This window comes from Globicephala melas, chromosome 10, assembly GCF_963455315.2.
Source record: "Globicephala melas chromosome 10, mGloMel1.2, whole genome shotgun sequence".
NCBI lineage: Eukaryota > Metazoa > Chordata > Mammalia > Artiodactyla > Delphinidae > Globicephala > Globicephala melas.
The window spans coordinates 26,472,612-26,500,056 of record NC_083323.1 but is presented as its reverse complement, the minus strand read 5'-3'; the positions used below and the strand labels follow the sequence as shown (position 1 = coordinate 26,500,056).

The window sequence follows — 27,445 nt, the reverse complement described above, 5'->3', positions numbered from 1 at the left end:
CTTTGCCAGGTTAGTCTCCCATTATGTGAGTTCTTCTGAATGCATCCCCTGTATAAAATGCAACTGCTCCATATGTTTTTAAACTAAAGTCTTAAAAGTTATTTCTTGGCAGCTGTGAGGTACCAGATATGTGCTAGGTCCTTGCTATGAACAAGACAGACACAGTTTCCACCTCGCTAGAGCTCATAGTTCACCGTGGTAGATGCCAAATGCTTGCTTTCATACTGAGGTCATATGCGCTTACACGTTAATGTCTTTGGGCAGACCTTCATTCAGGCTTTGCCTGCTTCTCTGTCCCAATAATATGCAATCAGGTCATTGATTTGGAAGGGGTCAGTCTGACTATTGCGAATCTGTGAGACTGTCATCTCCCTCTTCCTGATTCCAAAGTTACGTACAGTATTTGGAACTAACATTGTGTCAGTTTTTCTTTTTTTTTTGCTAGGGTCACATTGCATTTGCAGTCAATTAAAACATCTGAACCTTTTCTCCTAAACTGCATTTGAGGCAGATTGCAAACAGTCTGTATCTTTATGATTGATTTTTTTAAGTTTGGTAGGATGTCACATTTATCCCCAAACAAATTAAATCTCGTTAGTGTCATTCCATCAATCTATCCAAATTATTTTGACTCCTGATTATGTCAGTCACCACATTCATTGTCCCTTCCAGTTGTGGGAAGGGGAAGGCAGTAAATTAAAAAGTCTGACTTCTATCTCTCTCCCTAGGTTGCTGATAAGAGGACTGAGAGTTTCATTTTTAAGATTATTGTTGTATCATAGCTTTGAAAGATTTTGCTTGGCAAAGTTACGTGACCTTCATCCTTTTTTATTTCTTTGGTCTTATCGCAAAGCCACTCAACCCAGCTGAACTCCCTTCAAAGGCATGTACTTTTGATGCCTGAAGTCAAGTTCTGTAAGCACTCCTTGATTATCTTGTCCTTCTCCTAAGCAGGTTTAGGACCAAGAAGGAAAACTTAAATCTATCAGAGTTGTTATTTTATGATTTCAGTATGCAATTGAAGCTTCTTAAACTAACTCTCTTTACTGCCCAGGGACCAGCAGCAAAGACAGAATCAAGGGACCATGGGGGCAGCTTGTTTTCTTCAGTTTGAGTATCAGTTTAAATATTTATGTATTTGATCTCTTGAAGACTAAAATAAATTTACTAATATTTTTAAACAATTTTGAAAACTTGGGAGAACAATTATCTGTGGGAAATAACGTGATTAATGTGATTAAGGAGTTCATTTTCCCTATTTAGAAAGGAAAAAAAACCCTCAAAACTTTATATCCTTTTAATGCAACTTCATATAAAGGAATCTTCAATGCCGTTAGACTGTGAAAAAAGTGTCATTAATGTTGAGAATTAACATTAGCCATCTGTGCACTCTGAGGAACTGACAAGGCACTTTGGAATTTTGTCTGTCAACAACTACACTGTTTTTAATTTGGAAAGGTAGTGTTTTAAGTACATGTTTCAATAAACCAAGTAATTTTTGCCATCTGCCAATGAATCTGTGACTTAGAAACAGGGCCACATTATGAACTTTCATGGATTGGAGGCACTGCTGCCTTTGTGGGCCTTTTCCTCCATAAAAAAAATATGAAAAAGTACAGTTTAGGACTGGGTTGTTATATAGATGACTATATTAATATTATATATTCAAATATTTTCTTTGACCTAAAGTTTATTTTTTCTTCTGACTTTTACAAGAAATTAAAACATTTTCACGGGCCCTCAAAAGTACTATGGGCTCTCAGCGCTATCCCCACTGTGCGTAATGGGTAAGTCTGCTCTGACTAGAAGATATATTTCCTCTTCAATTTATTAATTGTACTTTTGCATTTAATGTCCATATTTTTAAAATGGGGAAAACCAACTCTGTTTCTATAGTACACCTCTATTAAACTCAATAAGCAACCGCATATTTGGTAAGAATGACCTGTATCAGCAAGATATAAAAGACTTAAAAATTGGTAAAATAGAAATGTATGTCCTTTTACATACCTTATTCAAACCAGCTGCCTGGCCTGAAGCTATGAGCATTTACCCATTTTGTATTCAAACAGTGTATAACAATCATGAAATACCACATTTTCTCCTGCCCCCTCCCTTTCCTAGTGCAATGTAAAAATCTCCTTTTTTTAGCATCTGGTGATTTTAAGGCTTGATAATTGAAAGCCAGGCGTTATTTTGGCTAATTCATATTCTAATAATGACTCTATTGTGTTTATAAAAATGATACATTCTCATTATTAAAAATCCAAGGAATGCAGAAAAGTAAAAAGAAAAAGATAAAAAATCCTAACACTCAGAAATAAGCCTCATGGGGCTTCCCTGGTGGCGCAGTGGTTGAGAGTCCGGCTGCCGATGCAGGGGACGCGGGTTCGTGCCCCGGTCCGGGAAGATCCCACATGCCGCAGAGTGGCTGGGCCCGTGAGCCATGGCCGCTGAGCCTGCGCGTCCGGAGCCTGTGCTCCGCAACGGGAGAGGCCACAACAGTGTGAGGCCCGCGTACCGCAAAAACAAACAAAAAAATAAATAAGCCTCATTAAGTGAACATCCTGCTGGACATTTGGACATCTCTCTAAGCATGTTTGTAGATGAGAAGCTGGATGGATGGATGGTAGGTAGATAGGTAGATGGGTGGATAGATAGATACATAGATAGAAATGCTTTCATAAAAGTGGAATTGTGCTAATTTTTAAATTTTAAAACTAAATACATTTTTAATTTTATTTGAAGTTAACTGGATAAAAAGAAACTAAGTGAAAATTAAGAAATTACTGAAATTTAAGTAAACATTTTTTTTCACAGTAAGAGATGTTATTTTTTTTCTTAGGTTCAGAAAAGAGGTGATGAACTTGATGCTTTTGGTTCTCGCTTTTCTTTTTCTCCAGGTATATTTCTTGGTAGACGTTATTGGTGTTCACCCAGTTCTCTCCCTGTTCTGGGGTATAGGAGAATTGTACTTCTTCACTCCTTTCAAGTTAGGTGTGACTTGCTTTAGCCACAAAATGCGAGCGGAAGTGACTAGCATCACGTACAGATGGATGTATTTAATTGCCAGATCTCCAGTCTCTCACCCTTTCTTTTCCTGTCTTGGTGGGCGTGAATGCTTATCTTATGTGATATGTGAATGTGGAGGAGCATAACGTCAGTGTGGCATGGAATGCAGCACCAGCTCACAGAGGCACTGCCCTGAAGAGTCACGTGGGCCTGCGGTGGAAGGTGTGTGAGAACTTAACCCGTTCTGTTAAGTCATGAGATTCAGGGCTTATTTCCTACCGTAGATAACAACCTGTCTTGACTGCCGCCATCTCCACTTCAGACAGTATAGATTTCCCTGCCATGATAAATGGGCTCATAGGCACTCTCACTCTCTTTCCTTTCTTCCGTCTAGATTTTGGTTAGTTGCATTGTTATTTTCACACAGGGTAATTTAGTGTTTACATTCTATTCTATAATCTAGCCTTGCTTTTGATTAGTTATATTATTGTTTTCATATAATCAAGATATGTAACATTATGTTCTGTTCAGGTGTTTAAAATTAGTTTTATATTTAAATAAATTCAATATCCAGTACTGATCTTTTTACTGTGGCTTTCCAATCACTGTTATTAAGAAGCAGGTCAGGGGCTTAGAGGATCCTGACTGCCTGGTGGGGGAACATACCACCCCAGAAAAGAGGGATGTTTTATCATTTGCATTGCTTAGATTGTTGGTACATGGTGATATGAAAAGCAGAGTGATTTTTAGTGGTTTTATTTCTACTTTTAAATTCTCTATAAACAATGCATTCTTTATTGCCGGCATCTGAAGCAAACCATTTCCATCTACCCACCCTTGGTATGCCACTGCTGATATGTTTACTTTATACATTGCACTGACTAGATTGTCAAGGCTTTTAAAGGAAGGTTCGGAAGAAACAGTGAATTCTTGAGTTGTTTTTATGTTCAACAATATCTGCTGATTACCTTTTTTATATGAAAATCATCTTGGCTAAGAATAATATTCAGAGACTACTCTTTATTCCCCTTAAAATTTTGGTGGAATTGCATTATCTTTTGCACTTAAAGCACTGTTGAAAAATTTGACTGACTTTCTTCTTGTAGGCAATTTGCTTTTTCTGCTTGAAGAATTATATTTTGGAACAGGAAATTCAATTATTTAACCAGTATATGTCTCATAGTTGATTATGCTATATCAGATTTTTCCTAAAACAGAGTATGTTCTTTCAATTTAGACATTAGATTCCATCATATGTTCGTTTTAGGGATATTTTCTTGTATTAGATTTTTGAATACTTTGGGCTGAATTTTCTGCCTCAGGAATATCCATTAACCTTTTTTTTCTAAATTCATTTGTTTTATTTATTTTTGGCTGCGTTGGGTCTTTGTTGCTGCATGCGGGCTTTCTCTAGTTGTGGCGAGCGGGGGCTACTCTTTGTTGCGGTGCACGGGCTTCTCATTGCGGTGGCTTCTCTTGTTGTGGAGCATGGGCTCTCGGCACGCAGGCTTCAGTAGTTGTGGTGCATGGGCTCAGTAGTTGTGGCTTACAGGCTCTAGAGCACAGGCTCAGTAGTTGTGGCACATGTGCTTAGTTGCTCTGCGGCATGTGGTATCTTCCCAGACCAGGGCTTGAAGCCGTGTGCCCTGCATTGGCAGGCAGATTCTTAACCACTGCACCACCAGGGAAGGCCCCCATTAACCTTTCAATGGACTGTGTTTTGCTCTCCTCCATATCTATCATTTTTCTCTAATTGCTTTAAATTCTGCCCTCATCTCAAGCCTTTCCTGAATATATATAATTTGGGGTCACGTTAACGCTATTCCTTGGTATTTCTAATTTATGTATTAGTTTCATGGTGATGCTATTTGGTCGTCCATTTATCATTTTAGTATGACAAGCTTCTTTTAAAATCTCATTTTTTTATTTTTATTGTCTCATTGTTAAGCTCTTGTTTTACTGTATTCATGTTTCTATTATGCTTTTAAATTATTCTGTGACAAATTACTTTCTCTTATTCCTTGAGGACTGTGAATTTTTTGTCAGTTTTTTTCCCATATAATGTTCCCTTTTTAAATCATTCACGGGACTTCCCTGGTGGCGTAGTTGTTAAGAATCCACCTGCGAATGCAGGGGACATGGGTTCGAGCCCTGGTCTGGGAAGTTCCCACATGCTGCAGAGCAACTAAGCCCATGCACCACAACTGCTGAGCCTATGCTGTAGAGCACGTGAGCCACAACTACTGAGCCCGTGTGCCACAACTACTGAAGCCCATGCGCCTAGAGCCCACGCACTGCAACGAAGAGTACCCCTGCTCACCACAACTAGAGAAAGCCCGTGCACAGCAACGAAGATCCAACACAGGCAAAAATAAATTAATTAATAAACTAATTAATTAAAAAATAAATAGAATAAAATAAAATAAATCACTTGTTACAATAGTATGTTAGTTGCTGTTCCATTTCATTCCATCTTGCCCATGTTGGGGCAGCCATGCTCAGCCTTTGGTGCTCTAACAGAATGGACTGGATTCTCCTTGGCACCCCTGTGATCCCCCTATTTGTTGCCCCTTGAGGACTGGATATTTCCTATTCTGTCCACTTTCTTTAGCTTAAGGGCACATGTCAGCAGAAGAGTTGGGCAGAGCAGGGAGCTCATCTGAGTTGTTTGTGTGGTCCACACTGTAATACCTGTGCTCTGCAGTCTCTCCTGGGACCCTGTGAAATGTCTCATCACTTCTTCCAGGAACAGTCAGTCCTCGTCCTTCTTTCTTTTTTTTTTTCTTTACATCTTTACTGGAGTATAATTGCTTTACAATGGTGTGCTAGTATCTGCTTTATAACAAAGTGAATCAATTACACATATATATATGTTCCCATATCTCTTCCCTCTTGCATCTCCCTCCCTCCCACCCTCCCTATCCCACCCCTCTAGGTGGTCACAAAGCACCGAGCTGATCTCCCTGTGCTATGCGGCTGCTTCCCACTAGCTATCTATTTTACGTTTGGTAGTGTATATGTGTCCATGCCACTCTCTCGCTTTGTCACAGCTTACCCTTCCCCCTCCCCATATCCTCAAGTCCATTCTCTAGTAGGTCTGTGTCTTTATTCCTGTCTTACCCCTAGGTTCTTCATGACATTTTTTTTTCTTAAATTCTGTATATATGTGTTAGCATACAGTATTTGTCTTTCTCTTTCTGACTTACTTCACTCTGTATGACAGACTCTAGGTCCATCCACCTCATTACAAACAGCTCAATTTCGTTTCTTTTTATGGCTGAGTAATATTCCATTGTATATATGTGCCACATCTTCTTTATCCATTCATCCGATGATGGACACTCAGGTTGTTTCCGTCTCCTGGCTATTGTAAATAGAGCTGCAATGAACATTTTGGTACATGACTCTTTTTGAATTATGGTTTTCTCAGCGTATATGCCCAGTAGTGGGATTGCTGGGTCATACGGTAGTTCTATTTGTAGTTTTTTAAGGAACCTCCGTACTGTTCTCCATAGTGGCTGTATCAATTTACATTCCCACCAACAGTGTAAGAGGGTTCCCTTTTCTCCACACCCTCTCCAGCATTTATTGTTTGTAGATTTTTTGATGATGGCCATTCTGACTGGTGTGAGATGATATCTCATTGTAGTTTTGATTTGCATTTCTCTAATGATTAGTGATGTTGAGCATTCTTTCATGTGTTTGTTGGCACTCTGTATATCTTCTTTGGAGAAATGTCTGTTTAGGTCTTCTGCCCATTTTTGGATTGGGTTGTTTGTTTTTTTGTTATTAAGCTGCATGAGCTGCTTATAAATTTTGGAGATGAATCCTTTGTCAGTTGCTTCATTTGCAAATATTTTCTCCCATTCTGAGGGTTGTCTTTTGGTCTTCTTTATGGTTTCCTTTGCTGCGCAAAAGCTTTTAAGTTTCATTAGGTCCCATTTGTTTACTTTTGTTTTTATTTCCATTTCTCTAGGAGGTGGGTCAAAAAGGACCTTGCTGTGATTTATGTCATAGAGTGTCCTGCCTATGTTTTCCTCTAAGAGTTTGATAGTTTCTGGTCTTACATTTAGGTCTTTAATCCATTTTGAGCTTATTTTTGTGTATGGTGTTAGGGAGTGATCAAATCTCATACTTTTACATGTAGCTGTCCAGTTTTCCCAGCACCACTTATTGAAGAGGCTGTCGTTTCTCCACTGTACATTCCTGCCTCCTTTGTCAAAGATAAGGTGACCATATGTGCGTGGGTTTATCTCTGGGCTTTCTGTCCTGTTCCATTGATCTATCTTTCTGTTTTTGTGCCAGTGCCATACTGTTTTGATTACTGTAGCTTTGTAGTATAGTCTGAAGTCAGGGAGCCTGATTCCTCCAGCTCCGTTTTTCGTTATCAAGATTGCTTTGGCTATTCGGGGTTTTTTGTGTTTCCATACAAATTGTGAAATTTTTTGTTCTAGTTCTGTGAAAAATGCCAGTGGTAGTTTGATAGGGATTGCATTGAATCTGTAGATTGCTTTGGGTAGTAGAGTCATTTTCACAATGTTGATTCTTCCAATCCAAGAACATGGTATATCTCTCCATCTATTTGTATCATCTTTAATTTCTTTCATTAGTGTCTTATAATTTTCTGCATACAGGTCTTTTGTCTCCTTAGGTAGGTTTATTCCTAGATATTTTATTCTTTTTGTTGCAGTGGTAAATGGGAGTGTTTTCTTGATTTCACTTTCAGATTTTTCATCCTTAGTGTATAGGAATGCCAGAGATTTCTATGCATTGATTTTGTATCCTGCTACTTTACCAAATTCACTGATTAGCTCTAGTAGTTTTCTGGTAGCATCTTTAGGATTCTCTATGTATAGTATCATGTCATCTGCAAAGAGTGACAGCTTTACTTCTTCTTTTCCGATTTGGATTCCTTTTATTTCCTTTCCTTCTCTGATTGCTGTGGCTAAAACTTCCAAAACTATGTTGAATAAGAGTGGTGAGAGTGGGCAACCTTGTCTTGTTCCTGATTTTAGTGGAAATGCTTTGAGTTTTTCACCATTGAGGATGATGTTGGCTGTGGGTTTGTCATATATGGCCTTTATTATGTTGAGGAAAGTTCCCTCTATGCCTACTTTCTGCAGGGTTTTTATCATAAATGGGTGTTGAATTTTGTCAAAAGCTTTCTCTGCATCTATTGAGATGATCATATGGTTTTTCTCCTTCAATTTGCTAATATGGTGTATCACGTTGATTGATTTGCGTATATTGAAGAATCCTTGCATTCCTGGAATAAACCCCACTTGATCATGGTGTATGATCCGTTTAATGTGCTGTTGGATTCTGTTTGCTAGTATTTTGTTGAGGATTTTTGCATCTATGTTCATCAGTGATATTGGCCTGTAGTTTTCTTTCTTTGTGACATCCTTGTCTGGTTTTGGTATCAGGGTGATGGTGGCCTCGTAGAATGAGTTGGGGAGTGTTCCTCGCTCTGCTATATTTTGGAAGAGTTTGAGAAGGATAGGTGATAGCTCTTCTCTAAATGTGTGATAGAATTCGCCTGTGAAGCCATCTGGTCCTGGGCTTTTGCTTGTTGGAAGATTTTTAATCACAGTTTCAATTTCAGTGCTTGTGATTGGTCTGTTCATATTTTCTGTTTCTTCCTGATTCAGTCTTGGCAGGTTGTGCCTTTCTAAGAATTTGTCCATTTCTTCCAGGTTGTCCATTTTATTGGCATAGAGTTGCTTGTAGTAATCTCTCATGATCTTTTGTATTTCTGCAGTGTCAGTTGTTACTTCTCCTTTTTCATTTCTAATTCTATTGATTTGAGTCTTCTCCCTTTTTTTCTTGATGAGTCTGGCTAATGGTTTATCAATTTTGTTTATCCTTTCAAAGAACCAGCTTTTAGTTTTATTGATCTTTGCTATCGTTTCCTTCATTTCTTTTTCATTTATTTCTGATCTGATTTTTATGATTTCTTTCCTTCTGCTAACTTTGGGGTTTTTTTGTTCTTCTTTCTCTAATTGCTTTAGGTGCAAGGTTAGGTTGTTTATTCGAGATGTTTCCTGTTTCTTAAGGTAGAATTGTATTGCTATAAACTTCCCTCTGAGAACTGCTTTTGCTGCAGCCCATAGATTTTGAGTCGTCGTGTCTCCATTGTCATTTGTTTCTAGGTATTTTTTGATTTCCTCTTTGATTTCTTCAGTGATCACTTCGTTATTAAGTAGTGTATTGTTTAGCCTCCATGTGTTTGTATTTTTTACAGATCTGTTCCTGTAATTGATATCTAGTCTCATAGCGTTGTGGTCGGAAAAGATACTTGATACAATTTCAATTTTCTTAAATTTACCAAGGCTTGATTTGTGACCCAAGATATGATCTATCCTGGAGAATGTTCCATGAGCACTTGAGAAAAATGTGTATTGTTGTTTTTGGATGGAATGTCCTATAAATATCAATTAAGTCCATTTGTTTAATTTATCATTTAAAGCTTGTGTTTCCTTATTTAGTTTCATTTTGTATGATCTGTCCATTGGTGAAAGTGGTGTGTTAAAGTCCCCTACTATGAATGTGTTACTGTCGATTTCCCCTTTTATGGCTGTTAGTATTTGCCTTATGTATTGAGGTGCTCCTATGTTGGGTGCATAAATATTTACAATTGTTGTATCTTCTTCTTGGATCGATCCCTTGATCATTATGTAGTGCTCTTCTTTGTCTCTTCTAAAAGTCTTTATTTTAAAGTCTATTTTGTCTGATATGAGAATTGCTACTCCAGCTTTCTTTTGATTTCCATTTGCATGGAATATCTTTTTCCATCCCCTCACCTTCAGTCTGTATGTGTCTCTAGGTCTGAAGTGGGTCTCTTGTAGACAGCATATATATGGGTCTTGTTTTTGTATCCATTCAGCCAGTCTGTGCCTTTTGGTGGGAGCATTTAATCCATTTACATCTAAGGTAATTTTCAATATGTATGTTCCTATTCCCATTTTCTTAACTGTGTTAGGTTTGTTATTTTAGGTCTTTTCCTTCTCTTGTGTTTCTTGCCTAGAGAAGATCCTTTAGTATTTGTTGTAAAGCTGGTTTGGTGGTGCTGAACTCTCTCAGCTTTCGCTTGTCTGTAAAGAGTTTAATTTCTCCATCAAATCTGAATGAGATCCTTGCTGGGTAGAGTAATCTTGGTTGTAGGTTTTTCTCCTTCATCACTTTAAATATGTTCTGCCAATCCCTTCTGGCTTGCAGAGTTTCTCTTAACCTTATGGGGATTCCCTTGTGTGTTATTTGTTGTTTTTCCCTTGCTGCTTTTAATATGTTTTCTTTGTGTTTAATTTTTGACAGTTTGATTAATATGTGTCTTGGTGTGTTTCTCCTTGGATTTATCCTGTATGGGACTCTCTGTGCTTCCTGGACTTGATTAACTATTTCCTTTCCCATATTAGGGAAGTTTTCAACTATAATCTCTTCAAATATTTTCTCAGTCTCTTTCTTTTTCTCTTCTTCTTCTGGAATCCCTATAATTCAAATGTTGGTGCGTTTAATGTTGTCCCAGAGGTCTCTGTGACTGTCCTCAGTTCTTTTCATTCTTTTTTCTTTATTCTGCTCTGCAGTAGTTATTTCCACTATTTTATCTTCCAGGTCACTTATCCGTTCTTCTGCCTCAGTTATTCTGCTATTGATCCCTTCTAGAGTATTTTTTATTTCATTTATTTTGTTGTTCATCGTTGCTTGTTTCATCTTTAGTTCTTCTAGGTGCTTGTTAAATGTTTCTTGCATTTTGTCTATTTCCAAGATTTTGGATCATCTTTACTATCATTATTCTGAATTCTTTTTCAGGTAGACTGCCTATTTCCTCTTCCTTTGTTAGGTCTGGTGGGTTTTTATCTTGCTCCTTCATCGGCTGTGTGTTTTTCTGTCTTTTCATTTTGCTTATCTTACTGTGTTTGGGGTCTCCTTTTTGCAGGCTGCAGTTTGTAGTTCCCGTTGTTTTTGGTGTCTGTCCCCAGTGGCTAAGGTTGGTTCAGTGGGTTGTGTAGGCTTCCTGGTGGAGGGGACTAGTGCCTGTGTTCTGGTGGATGAGGCTGGATCTTGTCTTTCTGGTGGGCAGGTCCACATCTGGTGGTGTGTTTTGGGGTGTCTGTGGACGTATTATGATTTTAGGCAGCCTCTCTGCTAATGGGTGGGGTTGTGTTCCTGTCTTGCTAGTTTTGGCATAGGGTGTCCAGCACTCTAGCTTGCTGGTCGTTGAGTGAAGCTGGGTGTTGGTGTTGAGATGGAGATCTCTGGGAGATTTTCACCATTTGATATTATGTGGAGCTGGGAGGTCTCTTGTGGACCAGTGTCCTGAAGTTGGCTCTCCCACCTCAGAGGCACAGCACTGACTCCTGGCTGCAGCAGCAAGAGCCTTTCGTCCACACGGCTCAGAATAAAAGGGAGAAAAAGCAGAAAGAAAGAAAGAGAAAGAAAGAAAGAGAGAAAGAGAGGAAGGGAGGAAGGAAGGAAGACTCACAAAAAGAGGAAAAGGGGAAAAAAATAATAAATCTTGCTCTCAAAGTCCATCTCCTCAATTTGGGATGATTCGTTGTCTATTCATGTATTCCACAGATGCAGGGTACATCAAGTTGATTGTGGAGCTTTAATCCGCTGCTTCTGAGGCTGCTGGGAGAGATTTCCCTTTCTCTTCTTTGTTCTCACAGCTCCCGGGGCTCAGCTTTGGATTTGACCCTGCCTCTGTGTGTAGGTCACTGGAGGGCGTCTGTTCTTCGCTCAGACAGGACAGGGTTAAAGGAGCCGCTGATTCGGGGGCTCTGGCGCACTCAGGCCAGGGGGAGGGAGGGGCATGGAGTGCGGGGCAGGCCTGCGGCAGAGGCCGGCAGGACGTTGCACCAGCCTGAGGTGCGCCATGTGTTCTCCCGTGGAAGCTGTCCCTGGATCCCGGGACCCTGGCAGTGGCGGGCTGAACAGGCTCCCTGGAGGTGTGGATAGTGACCTGTGCTCGCACACAGGCTTCTTGGTGGCGGCAGCAGCGGCCTTAGCGTCTCATGCCCGTCTCTGGAGTCCGCACTGTTAGCCGCGGCTCACGCCCATCTCTGGAGCTCCTTTAAGCAGCGCTCTTAATCCCCTCTCCTCGCGTACCAGGAAACAAAGAGGGAAGAAAAAGTCTCTTACCTCTTCGGCAGGTCCAGACTTTTCCCCGGACTCCCTCCCGGCTAGCTGTGGCGCACTAACCCCCTGCAGGTTGTGTTCACACCGCCAACCCCAGTCCTCTCCCTGCGCTCCGACTGAAGCCCGAGACTCAGCTCGCAGCCCAGCCCGCCCCGGCGGGGAGCAGACAAGCCTCTTGGGCTGGTGAGTGCTGGTTGGCACCGATCCTCTGTGCGGGAATCTCCCCACTTTGCCCTCCGCACCCCTGTTGCTGTGCTCTCCTCCATGGCTCCGAAGCTCCACCCTCCGCCACCCGCAGTCTCCGCCCGCGAAGGGGCTTCCTAGTGTGTGGAAACCTTTCCTCCTCAACAGCTCCCTCCCACTGGTGCAGGTCCTGTCCCTATCCTTTTGTCTCTGTTTCTTCTTTTTTTTTTTGCCCTACCCAGGTACGTGGGGACTTTCTTGCCTTTTGGGAGGTCTGAGGTCTTCTGCCAGCGTTCAGTAGGTGTTCTGTAGGAGTTGTTCCACGTGTAGATGTATTTCTGGTGTATCTGTGGGGAGGAAGGTGATGTCCGCGTCTTACTCTTCCGCCATCTTCCCAATTCCCCTTTGCACTCTTGATCCCTCTTACTCTGCTCTCTACTTTTTCTCTCTAAAAACACTAGGCAGTTTACTTATTGATTATGTTTATTCTCTTTAATCTCTTTTCTCCTAGACTGCAAGCTCACAGGCACAGGAATCTTAACTTTACTCACTGGTATATCCTCAAATCCGTTCTTATTTCTGATCTCTGCATCCTTCCCTGTGGCAATTACCATCCCCAATCTACTGAAGTCAGAGGAGAAGTGATAGGAAAGCCCACTTAATTCATTGTTCCTCTCCAGATTTGGGTATATCAGTCTCTCTTTTAGAGTTGAGTTTTATTGAATGATTGATGCAGCTTCAGGGGGGTATTGGACTGTGGTTCTGCCATCTTTTTGGGGGGGGTTGGGCTGCATTTTTAGTACCTTTTGTTTATTTCCTTAGGTACTGGGAGGTTGGAATCAGAGTATTTACCCAGAAACCATCTTGGGGTCTGTCAGTGGTTCTAACTCTCTTAAAATTAACCATCTATGTAGAGGGAGGAGTTCATTGTGGCCCAGTTCAGTACAGCGAGTGGGAACCTGCCTACCCTGAACCTTGACAACATCTTACATTTATAGAGTCGCCCACCCCGCTTTAAAATTTTCTGTATACTCCCAGATGATACAGTCTAATTTCTTTGGTTTTTAAGTGCTAAGTAACTAAAAGTAGGAGCACTTGGTAACACTGTAGCCATAGAGAGCACAGCCAAATGAGTATGTTGTCATTGTAATGGATCATTCCTTTTAATTTGTTCATTTATCCAACAATATTCATTTATGTAATGAGAACCTACTATGTGCTAGGTACTATTCTTGGTGCCCAGGATACATCATTGAGCATCACTGAACAAAATTGACAAAATTCCCCTGCCTGTGAGGAGCTTACATTCTAGCTGGGATGGGATGAGTGTGTGGAGTGGGGCCAGTCAGCAACAACAAATACAATGCATCTATAAAATATATGATATGTTTGAACGTGATACGTGGATAAGGGGGATCACAGAGTGGAATGGGAGTTGTCACTGAGAATAGGGCAGTCGGGCTGGGTTTCATTGAGAAGTCACACTTGATGGAGGAAGTCAGAGGAAGAATGTTCCAGGGAGAAGGACCAGCTAGCGCAAGGCCCTAAGGTTCCAGGCAGACTGGTGTGTTCAGGGGGCAGGATGAATGGTAAATTGATGGAGTTGGGTCAGGTCTACACCAGTGTGTGAGAAAAATGAGTGGCTCGGCAAGTTGTAACATGAACTTTTAAAGCTTTAAATCCTGTTTTGAAAAAATTTACTCTACCGATGTTCAATTAACTTTTTTGCAATGGAAGGATAAGCTTCCATGAGTGATATTTCGGAAGCAAGAACAAGCAAAAAAGCATCACTAAAACCCCAAAGGTCTTGGTTCTCTCTTAGAAGACATGTAGGGAAAAGTGATGCAACAATATGTGAATAATTATTGATTAGTGAGAAGTCAAAAAGCATGAGAGGGCTTCCCTGGTGGCGCAGTGGTTGAGAGTCCGGCTGCCGATGCAGGGGACATGGGTTCGTGCCCCGGTCTGGGAAGATCCCACATGCCGCGGAGCGGCTGGGCCCGTGAGCCATGGCCGCTGAGCCTGCGCATCGGGAGCCTGTGCTCCACAACGGGAGAGGCCAGAACAGTGAGAGGCCCGCGTACCACACAAAAAAAAAAAAAAAAAAGCATGAGATATGCAGAAAATAAAATTGCTTTTTTAAAGGATAGTATAACGATAGATGTCATATCTAAATTAGGCCTTGAAAGTCATCTGGTTTTACCTTTTCCAAATGAGAAAACAATCCAAGAGAAGCTAAATGACTTATCACCAGTTTTATGGCAAGTTGGCGGCAGATTCAAATTTAGATAGTAGCCAGGCCTGCCAATTCTTAGCCCAGAGCTCTGTCCGCCCTGCCTCCCTCCTTTTAACTCAGTGAGAATGCAATTATTGCTAATAGTTTTGTTGTTGACCTTCCATGGACTTGATGGCAAATCAAGTTTTCTATGACAGTAAGTATGATTTACTTGCATTTTGCAACAGGGGCTTCATCTAGCTGAAAATCGATTTTAGAAAGACCAGTTTATTTCTCCACCTCTCTGTGAGGACCAGATTGTTCTCTGTGATTATATACCAGAACAAGGGGTTCTAATTAGTTTTCTTTTCAAGGTGCTTTTCTTTCATTTCCAGGCAGCCAGTCAGACCTTGGGCCAAAGGGATTTCTCTGCAGAACCATTGCACTCAGGGATGCAGGTTAACATGTGGGCCCTGGGAGGTGGCCTGTCATGTTAGTTTTCTCAGCCTGGCGGCCTCCCCCTATTTCCTCCCCTTCCATAACTAATTATTCTGTCCGATACATAGTCTTATTTATGTGTGTTTTTGTAAATGGTGTTGTTTTAGACATATATTTTAAAATTCACATTGTTATAGATATCATTCTTCTTTTAACATTTTCACCTTAGTCCATTCTTTCTATTCCCTGTATGCTCCTTCATATTTATTTATCTGCTCCCCTAGTATTGAGCTCTTGTATTGCTTCCAGCTCTTTTCTTCCCAGTGTTACTTGGTATAAACAACCTCATACATGACCCCTCATGGGGTCTGATCTGAATGAGAATTCTTCTGGGATATATAAACCCCAAAACAGGATTGCTGGGTTATAAGGTATATATGTTTGCTAACACAAGTGATTTAGCTATGTACAAACAGCCTTCTCCATGTCCCTTATCGATCTTTTTCAGAATTTTTCTTGGGTACATGCACCTAGGAACAATAAAACTGTATTCAGTTTTATTCACGCTGCCCACTTGCTTGTAGAATGGCTGCTCAGTCTTCATTCCCACCAGCAGTGAATAAAGTTTCCTACATGGCCACATCCCAGCCAAAACTTGGTATTGTCTAGATTTCTGTGCACATAAAGTAATTTATCATTGTTGTTTCAATTGTTGTTTCTTAAATTTCTGCATTTGAGCATCTCTTTATATGCTTGCTTTTGCATTTCCTCTAATTTGAATTGCCTGGTCATTCCTTTGTCCTTTTTCCTTTGGAGATTCTTACCTTTTTTCCTGTTGGTTTCAGGAGTACCTTATAAATGCAGAAATTTTTCCCTCCTTGGCTTTAGACATTAACAAATATCTTTTCCCATTCTCTGTCAACTTGAATCATAGTCTCCTTTGACGTAAAAAATTCATCTTTGGGGGAGTCATTTAAAAAGTCACTTCTGGGGTGGGGGAGGGATAAATTAGGAAGTTGGGATTAACATATACACACTAGTATATATAAAATAGATAACCAACAAGGACCTACTGTATAGCACAGAGGACTGTACTCAATATTTTGTAATAACCTATAAGGGAAAAGAATCTGAAAAAGTATATATGTTACACACATATATAAAACTGAATCACTGTGCTGTATACCTGAAACTAACATGACATTGTAAATCAACTATACTTCAATTTTAAAAAATTAAGTAAACTTTTTTCTTAAACTCGAAAAAAAAAGGTCCCTTCCCACCACAGGTCATAAAGATAATCCAGTGTTATCTTCCATTAAGTTTATAGTTTTGCCTTTTATGTTTGGGCCTTTATCCACATGGAATCTGTCACTGTTTATGGTGTGATGTAAAAGTCCAGTTTCTTTTTAAATATTTATAATTAGCTAGCTTTCCCCAATTTGGAGAAAGCCTTTCCCTACCCCATTATGAAATTTTAATTGTCATTACAAGAATTATCATCTTTATGTAATAATAATGTCTTCCCATCCAGCACATGAATGATCATTTATTCAGATCTTGCTTTATGTCTTTTTTTTTTTTTTTTTTTTTTTTTTTTTGCTTTATGTCTTTTAATGAAGGCTTAAAATTTTCCGCATGGAGGTCTTATGTGATCTTTGTTAATTTAATTTCTAGATCCTTTATAGTTTTCATTGCTTATTTTATTTTATTTTATTTTATCTTGTATTTGATTATTGCCAGAATGTAGAAATGCTGTTTTGTTGATTTTTGTTTTGAGTTGATCTTGTATCTGGCAATTTTGTTCAACTCTCTTGTTTGTTCTAATGGATTGTTTATTGATCCTGGCCTTTTTCTACATATTAAATCATACTCTGAAAATGCTTCCCTTCAAATGTTAATACAAAATTTCTTTTTCTTTTTTTACAGCATTGGTCAGGACTTCCACTACTGTATTCAATAGTAATGGTGCTAGTGGGCATAACTTGTCTTGTTCCCATTCTTAAAGGGGATACATTTTAAAGTTCTTCATTAAGTCAAATGCTTATTGAAGGCTTTTATAATTTTATCAAGTTTTAAAAGTTGCCCATATTCCTAGTTTTTAAAGAAGAAAATTTTAATGGTAAATAGGTATCGAATTTCATCAAATCCTTTTTTTTTTCATGTATTAATATACTGCCTTTTCTCTTTAGGCTAGTGATATGTTGAATTAATTGATAATTTTTATGATGTTGAAATTATTGTAATCGTTGGATAAATTCTACTTGTTCACAATGTATTATTTTAAATACATTTTTAAAAACTCAAATAGTTAATATTTAGGATTTTTACATCTAAAATTATAACTGAAATGAGCCTGTGATTTTTCTTTTCTGTATTCTCCTTGTTGTTTGGAATATAAGGTACAGGAGCTTAATAAAATGGGCTAGTTTTTGTTCCTTTTCTATTTTCTGGAACAACTTACGTAAGTTAGGAAATGAAAAGTTCTATGAATATTTGATAGAACTAACCTATAAGACCATTGGGGCCCAGGGCTCTTTAGCAGGGGAGGGCTTTGATTACCACTTCGGTGTATTTAATACATTGGTTTATTGAAGTTTTCTATTTTGTCCTGCACCAACTTTGGCATTTTATGTACTCCCAGTAATATATCACTTCATCTACATTTTAAAAATTTATTAGTTCACTTGTGAGTGTTTACAGATTATTGCTCAGCACATTTTCGCTCCTCCCACCCTGTGAGATTTAATTACCTGTCCTGTTGGTCTTGGGCTTGGCCACATGTCTTGCTTTGGTCCATGGAACGTTAGTAGACTTGACCTGAGCAGAGGCCTTACATGTCCTCGGGGAAGAGGTTAGCCTTTTCTCCTGAAAAGTGGCTGCACCAGAAGGGGACAGTCTCTTAGCTCAACTTTTTTTTTCTGGTCCAACAAACCTGAAGCACACGGCACTTCCGTCAGTGAGTTAGGGAGAGTGGTGTATCTCACCAGCTCTCCAAAGGAATGTGTATCGTTTTGCAAAGTGCTCCCCCATGTCCACTGAGTCTCTTTATAAAGCACTCATATGTGCTTACCAAATCTGCAGTTATATTTCAAAACAGCTGAAGTTTAAAACGGAGTTCTACAGTTAAAATGCTTGCTGTTACTCTAGACATCTGACCATGGCTTTATCTGACTTTCCTAGCAGCTGTTTACATGTCTGCTGTGCCGCTCCTTTACTCCATGGCCTTCAGTCTTTGAACTGTACTTTTGAACTTTGTATAGGTCCTCTTCTCGGGTCACCATTAAGGTGGCCACATGTCGTAGGATGCAGGGTACAAAGCAGAGGTCAACCAGACAGGTCACTGGGCCTGTGAACTTTCCTTCACTCGGAGAACCTAAAGGTTGGAAAGGAAGGGCACAGAAGTCGAAGACTTGGTCTCTGCACATAAGGAGCTTGGGAGACAGCAATGTCATATAAGGAACAGAAAAGTTATGTGTGAGTCTTTTAGATTTGAGCCCAGAGCAGCTACTGATAAGTATGAGTGTGGGAAGAAGAGTTGGTTAGAGAGGAGGGGTCAGTATGCTGTTTTCATCCATGTCATGACCACAGAGACGGAGGGTAGAGGGGTGGGTGGCTAAGTGGGGAGATGGGGGGTGGGGACTGGGGGGTGTTGATCCCTTCAAATGGATTTTTGGCTTCATCATGGTAGATGGGTTTATCAGAGAATGTTGTTTCTTTTGAAACAGGTGAGTTTTAACTTCACTGAGAATGGAATTAAAGGATTGCATGAAAGAGATAGGATCTGTATAAGGGAGAGCATTTTGTCAGTATAAAAGGAGTAACCCCCTGCTTAGGGTTTTTTATAAAATAGCCATTCTTCTGTCCCAGTATCTGGTGGTTCTTAACCAGGGGTAGTACTGCTTTGCCCCAGGGTATGTGGACATGTGTGCTAAGGCTGGCGTAGGGGATGTTACTAGCACTTAGTAGGTGCAGGCCAGGCAGGGATGCTCCAGACCTTGCTGTGCAGTGGAGACAGCACTGCACAGTGGATTGTCCTGCCTGAGATGCCAATAGCGCACTTGTTGAGAAACACCGGACTTCCCAAGCTTCAGTCATTTCTGTTCTACTTGTACAATTCTTGCCTTATCTTTTAACACCTGTACCACTAATTGAATGCTTTTATTTAAGTTTACTTTTTATTTTAAAACTTACTTTTCTCTTTTGTTTACTTTTTGGTCATTCTATATCTGCTTTTTTATTTACTTATCTTAATCCTTGCAGTCATGGGTTTGAAATGCTATTTATACTTTTCTAATCGTGTTAAAATAGATCCATGACTACTCTAATACAGAATGTTCCCCTCTGTACCCCTGGCATCACTTTGCCCACCACCAGTGGTGTGCACATCAAGCTTTGAGGAACAGTGGCCAGGCGGTCACAGTGGATTGATTTATAGCTCGACCTGATTTGATGTAGTATGTCCTTGGGAGTTGACACTACCGCCTCAGGACTCTCATTTTTAATTAACCTCATGTTCCGCAGAATTCATGAGCTGGAAGGCTCATGAGGATACTTTTCCAGATAGAGGTCAGACGACACAAACAGCTATTATTGTCTCTGTGTGTGTAAGATCTCCTTGGAAGGGCTTGATTTGTTCTTGGCTGGGTCGCGCTTATGTGCCAATTATCTTTGCTCAAACCTGTGTCCGTAGATTGCTGGCCACCTCCCAGTTATATGGCAGTATTCACAAGGGATATGTGACCCTGAGAGTGTAGAGGAAGGAGAGCAAATACTGTCCTCACTTCCACATCATTGGCTCAAAGCATATGTTGCATTAATAGTTGGCCAGGAGTCAGAATGATGACAGAGTGTAGCAGAATCACAGATGCTCCCGCCCCAACACCCAATGAACTGACCCAAAAAGCAGTTCACAACAAAAACATTCGCCAGCAACAACCCAACAGACAAGAAAACCAATCACAGCTTTGTGCTGTGCACTTTGACCAGTGGCAGGTAATGAAGGAAACCGTCCATCCTGACCCCTCAGGAGCAATGCCGGGAAAGGGAGGTGAGGGGACAGCATCCTGAGGATTCCCACTAACACAGATCAGTATGGGAAGAAGCTGCCTGAGAAGGTGAGTGGGTGGCCTCGGTGAATGTCAGGCAACAGCCTCAGCAGAGGCAGGAAGGCAACTCGGAGCAAGCCATCTCCCCAGTTACGGGAAAGAGATCACAGGAGTGAGTGCACCCTGGCAGAGCGGGCTCTGTTGTAAGACATTTAACTGGCTTCCAAAAGAGAGGGCAGTGCATAGGACCCCCGGCAAGGGCTGGCCTTGTGAGTCCTACTTCTCCTTCACGCCAGAGCACTGCATAGAAAGCCAAGCTAACTTCGGAGTGTAGCTCAGAGGGAGAAAGGCAACGGGACCCCTATGGAGTGAGCAGAGTGTCAAGGATGCATCAGCTTACTGTACAAGACCAAACAGAAGTTCTGGACAGAGATACTCATGTTAAGTATCAGCAAGATGAAACTAAATGTCATGAAAACTCTGCGAAAATGCTACAGCAGAGGAATGAAATATAGGAACACGGCTTGCAGAAAATAAACATGCAACCAATCTGGTCTGGGAGAAAACCCAGAGTCCAAAGAAACTCAACCTCACAACTATTTCATGCTGTAGAAGATCTCAGTATCAATCCAGTAGAAATAAAAACTCAATGTTATGATTAAACAACAAGATTCTTTTTTTATTTTTAATTATAAAATATAACATAAAACTTGCTGTCTTTTTCCATTTTTAAGAGTACATTCATGTTGTTGTGCAACTAACCTCCAGAACTCTTTTAATCTTGCAAAACTGAAACTCTGTCCCTATTAAACAGCAACTCCTCATTACACCTCCCCAAGCCCCTGGCAACCATCAATCTTTCCGTCCCACTGAATTTGACTGTTCTAAGTACCTCATATGTATGGAATCATGGAGTATTTGTCCCTTTCGTGACTGGTTTATTTCACTGAGGATAATGTCCTTAAGAATCATCCATTATGTAGCATGAGTCAGAATTTTTTTCCTTGTTTGGGTTGAATAATATTCTAATGTATAACATACCACATTTTGTTTATCCATTCATACCTCAATAGACACTTGAGTTGCTTCTACTTTTGGCTGTTGTGAGCAATGCTGCTATGAACATGGATGTACAAATATCTCTTCAAGTAACTGCTTTCAGTTCTTTTGGGTAATATAATCCAGAAGTAGAATTGCTGGATCATAATTCAATTTTTAATTATTAGAAGAACTGCCATACTGTTTTCCGTAGCAGCTGCACCATTTTACATTCCCACCAACAGTGCATAAGGATTGCAATTTCTCCACATTCTTACCAATACTTATTTTGTTTTGTTTTGTTTTTTGAGTAGCCATCCTCATGGGTGGCAGTAGAAAGGGATTTTTAAAAGATAGACTGAAGAGCCAAGAAAAATTAAGAACAAAAATATGATATAAGATTTGAACCAGGAGGAAAAAAATACAGAATAGCCTTAACTGTCGGTCAAATGAATGACATGGGGGAAAGGCATGAGATAATCACAGGAAAGGAGTTAAAACAGTAAGAGAGAAAATGATAGCCATGGAGGATAGGCAGAGCCCTCCAGTATAAGGAATAGAAATAAAGAATGCAAAGATATAACACAGGGAGATTTTTCTGAAAGGGAGGAAGAACTAAATCTTTGGTGAGAAGGCCATGCCACATACATGGAAAGGCTGATGAAGAGTGACCAAGATGAACCCTGGTCTAAAGCTTCAGTACTGTAAACTCCAGAGAGAAAAAGCAAATAATACAAAAAGGGGGATGTTCAAGTCAGTATCAGAATTCTCCATACCAGCATTCTCTACCATAAAATATGAGCAAGTTCTACACATGTAAGAGGAATAAAAATATTTAAATAATATAAAATTATATTCATAATTCAGAATATAATAATATGACATTATTTTTATAAATATTGTTATTGTTCAGCAGTGAAGGCAGTAAGCAGACAGTCTTGATCTGAAAGAACTCAAGAAGTGTAGTAACCATGAACCTTTCTTGAAGAAAACCACCCCATGAAGAGATTCACCCAAATGACTCAAATCAAAATAACAGACTCAAAAGCCATGGTTAAAAAACAGTAACAACAACAAAAAACACTGGTGAACATTCAAACCATTAAAAATATAGTTTTAAGACTAAACAGCTGGGAGAAGATTATTGTTACAGAAGCATGTAAATGTTATGCATCCAACAGAAGAAAAATGATATAAGCAAAAAAAATCTAGACGTATGAGGAAAAAGAGAGGAAATATAAAGTGTTCATTATAAAGCATCAGTGTGAAGACATGTAGTTTACCTCTTAAATTTTCATTAATTTTTTTCTCAGCATTAAATATTTTGTGTGTATGTGTTTTTTGTTTGTTTTGTTTTTTTAAGCATTTAATTGCAGGTCAGAAAGCCATTTAGGTTCACTTTGGCTGCTTTTTCTTCTGTTATATTCAAGCAAAATTAAGTTACTCTTATTAGAAAAAAAACTTGTCGTATTCTCCTTCTCACAGTATACACACTTAAAGAGATGTCCCGAATGATGTTCACAAACTGTCAATAAGATGGTAGGGTAGTGGATAATTTGTTGTCTTCTTTGTACTTTTTTGTGTTGTTTGAATTTTTTAAGATGAGCCCATATTTTTATAAAAGCTGTAAAAATGTCAGTGTTAATATAAAATAGTTTGGTCAGTAGTATCATTATTCTAATTTGCTTCTTAGTCATTTAAAAAAAAGCAGTCTTGACAGACACCAGAGAGAGTCCTTGACAATATTTTTGCAACTCATGCCGAAGGTATTGGCAACTGCCTAGAGACCAAAGGCACATGCTGTGGAAAACATCAGCTATTCTAACAGGATGCTTTTTGCCTTCTCATTGAATTCATAAATCAAAACAGTGAGCTGGAGAGTGTGAAGTGGGATTGACCTGAATTTCTGTGATGCTGGTGACAGAAAGTGTAGTATAATGTGCTATTGTACTGAAGTCTGAGGTTCCAGTCCTGGCCTAACCCATCACCAGCATCATCATTTTGGGTGTTTGGAGTCCATCTCAACCTCTGCTCTTTGCTACAGTGACTGTCTCTTCCTTGAACCTGCCATGTCCCCCTGCCTCGGGGTCTTTTCATGCGCAGTTCTCACTGCACAGGGCACACCTCCTTTCCTTTCCCTTCACTGGGTTCCTTCTTACTCATGCTCGGGACTTAGCTTTAACCTCCTTCCTCTGGAAGGCCTTCTGTGTAACCAGTGGCACTTCTCAGCACATCTGTAGTCACTCGCTCAGTGTCAGACTTCCTCAGCAGACTGGCCTCGGGGAGATAGGGCTCCAGTTTAGGAAGCGCAAGGTCAGGTTCTCTCATTGCCCCTACACAGCACGTACTTCCTCTCCTTCTCTGGGCTCAGCCAGGATGGTTACTCTCCTCCTGTGACTTGTGCTGGGACAGTGAACTCTGCTCACCTCTCTTTCTGCTCCCTCATGGCCTCTAGGTTTTCTTTTTCTCAGGGGGCCTCTTAGCACCTGCTTCTGTTAGAAGCTGTCACTTTTTTTGGTGGTGTCCAAGTTTGTTAGGAAAGAGTGGCTGTTCTGTTCAGCCCCTTACCCTGTAGCACTAGCCATTCCTGTAGGAGAGAGTGTCACTCCTCCACCCACAGGCCAGTGCCAGAGGGAGGTGGACCCTGCAGGCATCCTTAGATTCTCCCAGAAGCCTCGGCTTGACCTCTCTAGTAAAAGAGATGGCGGTGAAAAAAGCATGTTACAAAGCAGTACCTGCAATGTAATCCTAAATGTATGTTTTATGTATAAAAGACTGAAAAGAAATAGATCAGTGACCCAAGATGTGATCTACCCTGGAGAATTTTCTGTGTGCACTTGAGAAGAAAGTGTATTCTGCTGTTTTTGGATGGAATGTCCTATAAACATCAATTAAATCCATCTGGTCTAATGTGTCATTTAAAGCTTGTGTTTCCTTATTTATTTTCTGTTTGGATGGTCTGTCCATTGGTGTAAGTGGGGTGTTAAAGTTGCCTACTATTACTGTGTTACTGTCAATTACCCCTTTTATGGCTGCAAACAGATGGAGAGTTATACCATGTTCTTGGATTGGAAGAACCAATATTGTGAAAATGACTATACTACACAAAACAATCTACAGATTCAATGCAATCCCTATCAAATTACCAATGGTGTTTTTCACAGAACTAGAACAAAAAATTTTACAATTTGTATGGAAACACAAAAGACCCCAAACAGCCAAAGCAATCTTGAGAAAGAAAAATGGAGCTGGAGGAATCAGGCTCTCTGACTTCAGACTATATTACAAAGCTACAGTAATCAAGACAGTATGGTACTGGCACAGAAACAGAATACAGATCAATGGAACAGGATAGAAAGCCCAGAGATAAACCCATGCACATATGGTCACCTTATCTTTGAAAAAGGAGGCAAGAATATACAATGGAGAAAAGACAGCCTCTTGAATAGTGGAGATGGGAAAACTGGAAAGCTACCTGTATAAGAATGAAATTAGAACACTCCCTAACACCATACACAAAAATAAACTGAAAATGGATCAAAGACCTAAATTAAGGCCAGACACTATAAAACTCTTAGAGGAAAACATAGGCAGAATACTCTAAGACATAAATCATAGCAAGATCCTTTTTGACCCACCTCCTAGAGTGATGGAAATAAAATAAAAAATAAACAAATGGGACCTAATGAAACTTAAAAGCTTTTGCACAGCAAAGGAAACCATAAACAAGACCAAAAGACAACCCTCAGAATGGCAGAAAATATTTGCAAACAAAGCAACTGACAAAGGATTAATCTCCAAAATATACAAGCACCTCATGCAGCACAATATCAAAAAAACAAAAACCCAATCCAAAAATGGGCAGAAGACCTTAACAGACATTTCTCCAAAGCAGACTTACAAATTGCCAACAAACACATGAAAAGATGCTCAACATCACTAATCATTAGAGAAATGCACATCAAAACCACAATGAGGTATCACCTCACACCAGTCAGAATGGTCATCATCAAAAAATCTACAAATAATAAATGCTGGAGAGGGCGTGGAGAAAAGGGAACCCTTCTGCACTGTTGGTGGGAATGTAAATTGATATAGCCACTATGGAGAACAGTATGGAGGTTCCTTAAAAAACTAAAAATAGAACTACCATATGACCCAGCAATCCCACTACTGGGCATATACCCTGTGAAACCCGTAATTCAAAAAGAGTCATGTACCACAATGTTCATTGCAGCTCTATTTACAGTAGCCAGGACATGGAAGCAACCTAAGTGTCCATTGACAGATGAATGTTTAAAGAAGATGTGGCACATATATACAATGGAATACTATTCAACCATAAAAAGAAACAAAACTGAGTTATTTGTAGTGAGGTGTATGGACCTAGAGTCTGTTATACAGAGTAAAGTAAGATAGAAAGAGAAAAACCAATACTGTATGCTAACACACATGTATGGAATCTAAAAAAATGATACTGATGAACCTAGTGGCAGGACAGGAATACAGATGCAGATGTAGAGAACAGACTTGAGGACACAGGGCGGGAATGGGACGAAGTGAGAGTGGCAATGACATATATACACTACCAAATGTAAAATAGGTTGCTAGTGGGAAGCAGCCGCATAGCACAGGGAGATCAGCTCGGTGCTGTGTGACCACCTAGAGGAGTGAGATAGGGAGGGTGGGAGGGAGACACAAGAGGGAGGAGATATGGGGATATATGTATACATATAGCTGATTCACTTTGTTATACAGCAGAAAATAACACACCATTGTGAATCAACTATATTCCAATAAAGATATTAAAAAAAGGAAATAAATCAAATTATTATGAATGGGTTTCTCTGATGGAATTTCAAGTTATTTTTATTTTCTTGTTTTCAAATTTTCTGTCGTAAACATTTCCAAAGATGCTGGGTGGTACTTCTTAAGCCCCTATGTGTGGCTCTGTACTGAGTAGCCGCCATGAAGACTAGGAGGAGTTGGCCCCTGCCATTTGGAAGTGTGTGTCATTCTGCCACGTTTTTAATTTCTGCCCCTGTCTGACGTGTTTGCTCGCTCTCTTCACCCTCGTGTCTTTCTCCTCCCCAGATGACCGGTTGGCTGGAATCCCCCCCCACATCCTCCACAGCTCCCCTTCCGACCAGCAGATCAACCAGCTGGCCCAGAGGCTGGGCCCTGAGTGGGAGCCCGTGGTGCTGTCTCTGGGGCTGTCCCAGACTGACATCTACCGCTGTAAGGCCAACCATCCCCACAATGTTCAGTCCCAGATGGTGGAGGCCTTGGTTCGCTGGAGGCAGCGCTTCGGGAAGCAGGCCACCTTCCAGAGCCTGCTCAGGGGTCTCCAGGCCGTGGACGTGGACCCCTCGGTGCTCCAGCACATGTTGGGATGATGGCGCCCCGTCAGCACCTGGGGAGTCCATCCCCTAGTCTCGTGTGCCGAATCCTGACTCTCACCCAGTGCAGGTAGATTTGGGGGGACTGGTTGGTTGGTTTTAGTGATTTCTTAGATGAAAGGAGATAATGGGATTTCCACTTGACATTACTTGAAAGGTGGGATGACTCAGTTGATCTCCCACGGTGATTTGACAATTCATTGTTTCTCATTGCTCGGAGATTACATTATTTGAATTGTGCAGGTTTTAATTGTGTGCTTGCCATTTAATAGACTGGTAGATCCTAGTGGCTCCAAAAAATACAGGTTATGAAGCAGAAACTAACACACCATTGTAAAGCAATTCTGCTCCAATAAAGATGTAAAAAAAAAAAAATGCAGGTGTTCCGTATATAAAACATCCACTTTTATGTTGCCTGGGAACTGAACTGTGGACTTAGCTATCAATCATGATGTTAATAATAAAAATTGAATGACTGTATATAATGTGGCCCTCTCATGAGAAAGTATTGCTTGTGTTTTTTTTCTTTCATTCTTGTGTTGCATAGATTAAGGGTGTAAAACTACAGTAGTCCTTTCTTTGGAACAGAATAGTAACAGCGAAATGGTTACTTTCTCTAGTCAAGATAAATCGCTCAGGCAGGGTGTCTGCATTAAATTTAAGACACTGAAGCTCCCTGCAAAAACCAGTTCAAGTACCAGCATGCATACCTGAGCCCTTTATCTTTAAAAGATTTGCTTAAGAAAATCCCGCGCCCTTTATTTAAAGGACTGGGGGTTGGGGGGCAGTGTGGTCTTTCCGTTGAAGCCTTGATGATTGAAGTGTTGTGCTCCTAAGGACTGTGATTTAGTTTTCTGACTTTTTACTAATAACACATGGTATTTGTCAAATGCTTTACTGTTTTCAGGGCTTTTCACACATGTGATCTCATATGGACCTCACAAAAAGCCTATGAAGTAGTTAGGTAAGAGAGG

The 27,445-nt window shown here is 40.2% G+C and overlaps 1 protein-coding gene across 3 annotated transcripts in view; it reads left to right on the top strand.

Moving 5' to 3' along the window:
- Nucleotides 1-26,846, top strand: part of CRADD (CASP2 and RIPK1 domain containing adaptor with death domain) — a 204,276-nt gene extending 177,430 nt beyond the window's left edge. For 2 of the 3 annotated variants that reach the window (XM_060306412.2, XM_030856389.2), the window contains exon 3: nt 26,167-26,846. In XM_060306412.2, the coding sequence (XP_060162395.1) occupies nt 26,167-26,468 (302 nt within the window). In that variant the 3' untranslated portion in view covers nt 26,469-26,846. The remainder of the gene's footprint in view (nt 1-26,166) is intronic. The other variant, XM_060306416.1, reaches the window with a different exon arrangement.
- Nucleotides 26,847-27,445: the final 599 nt, after the last annotated feature.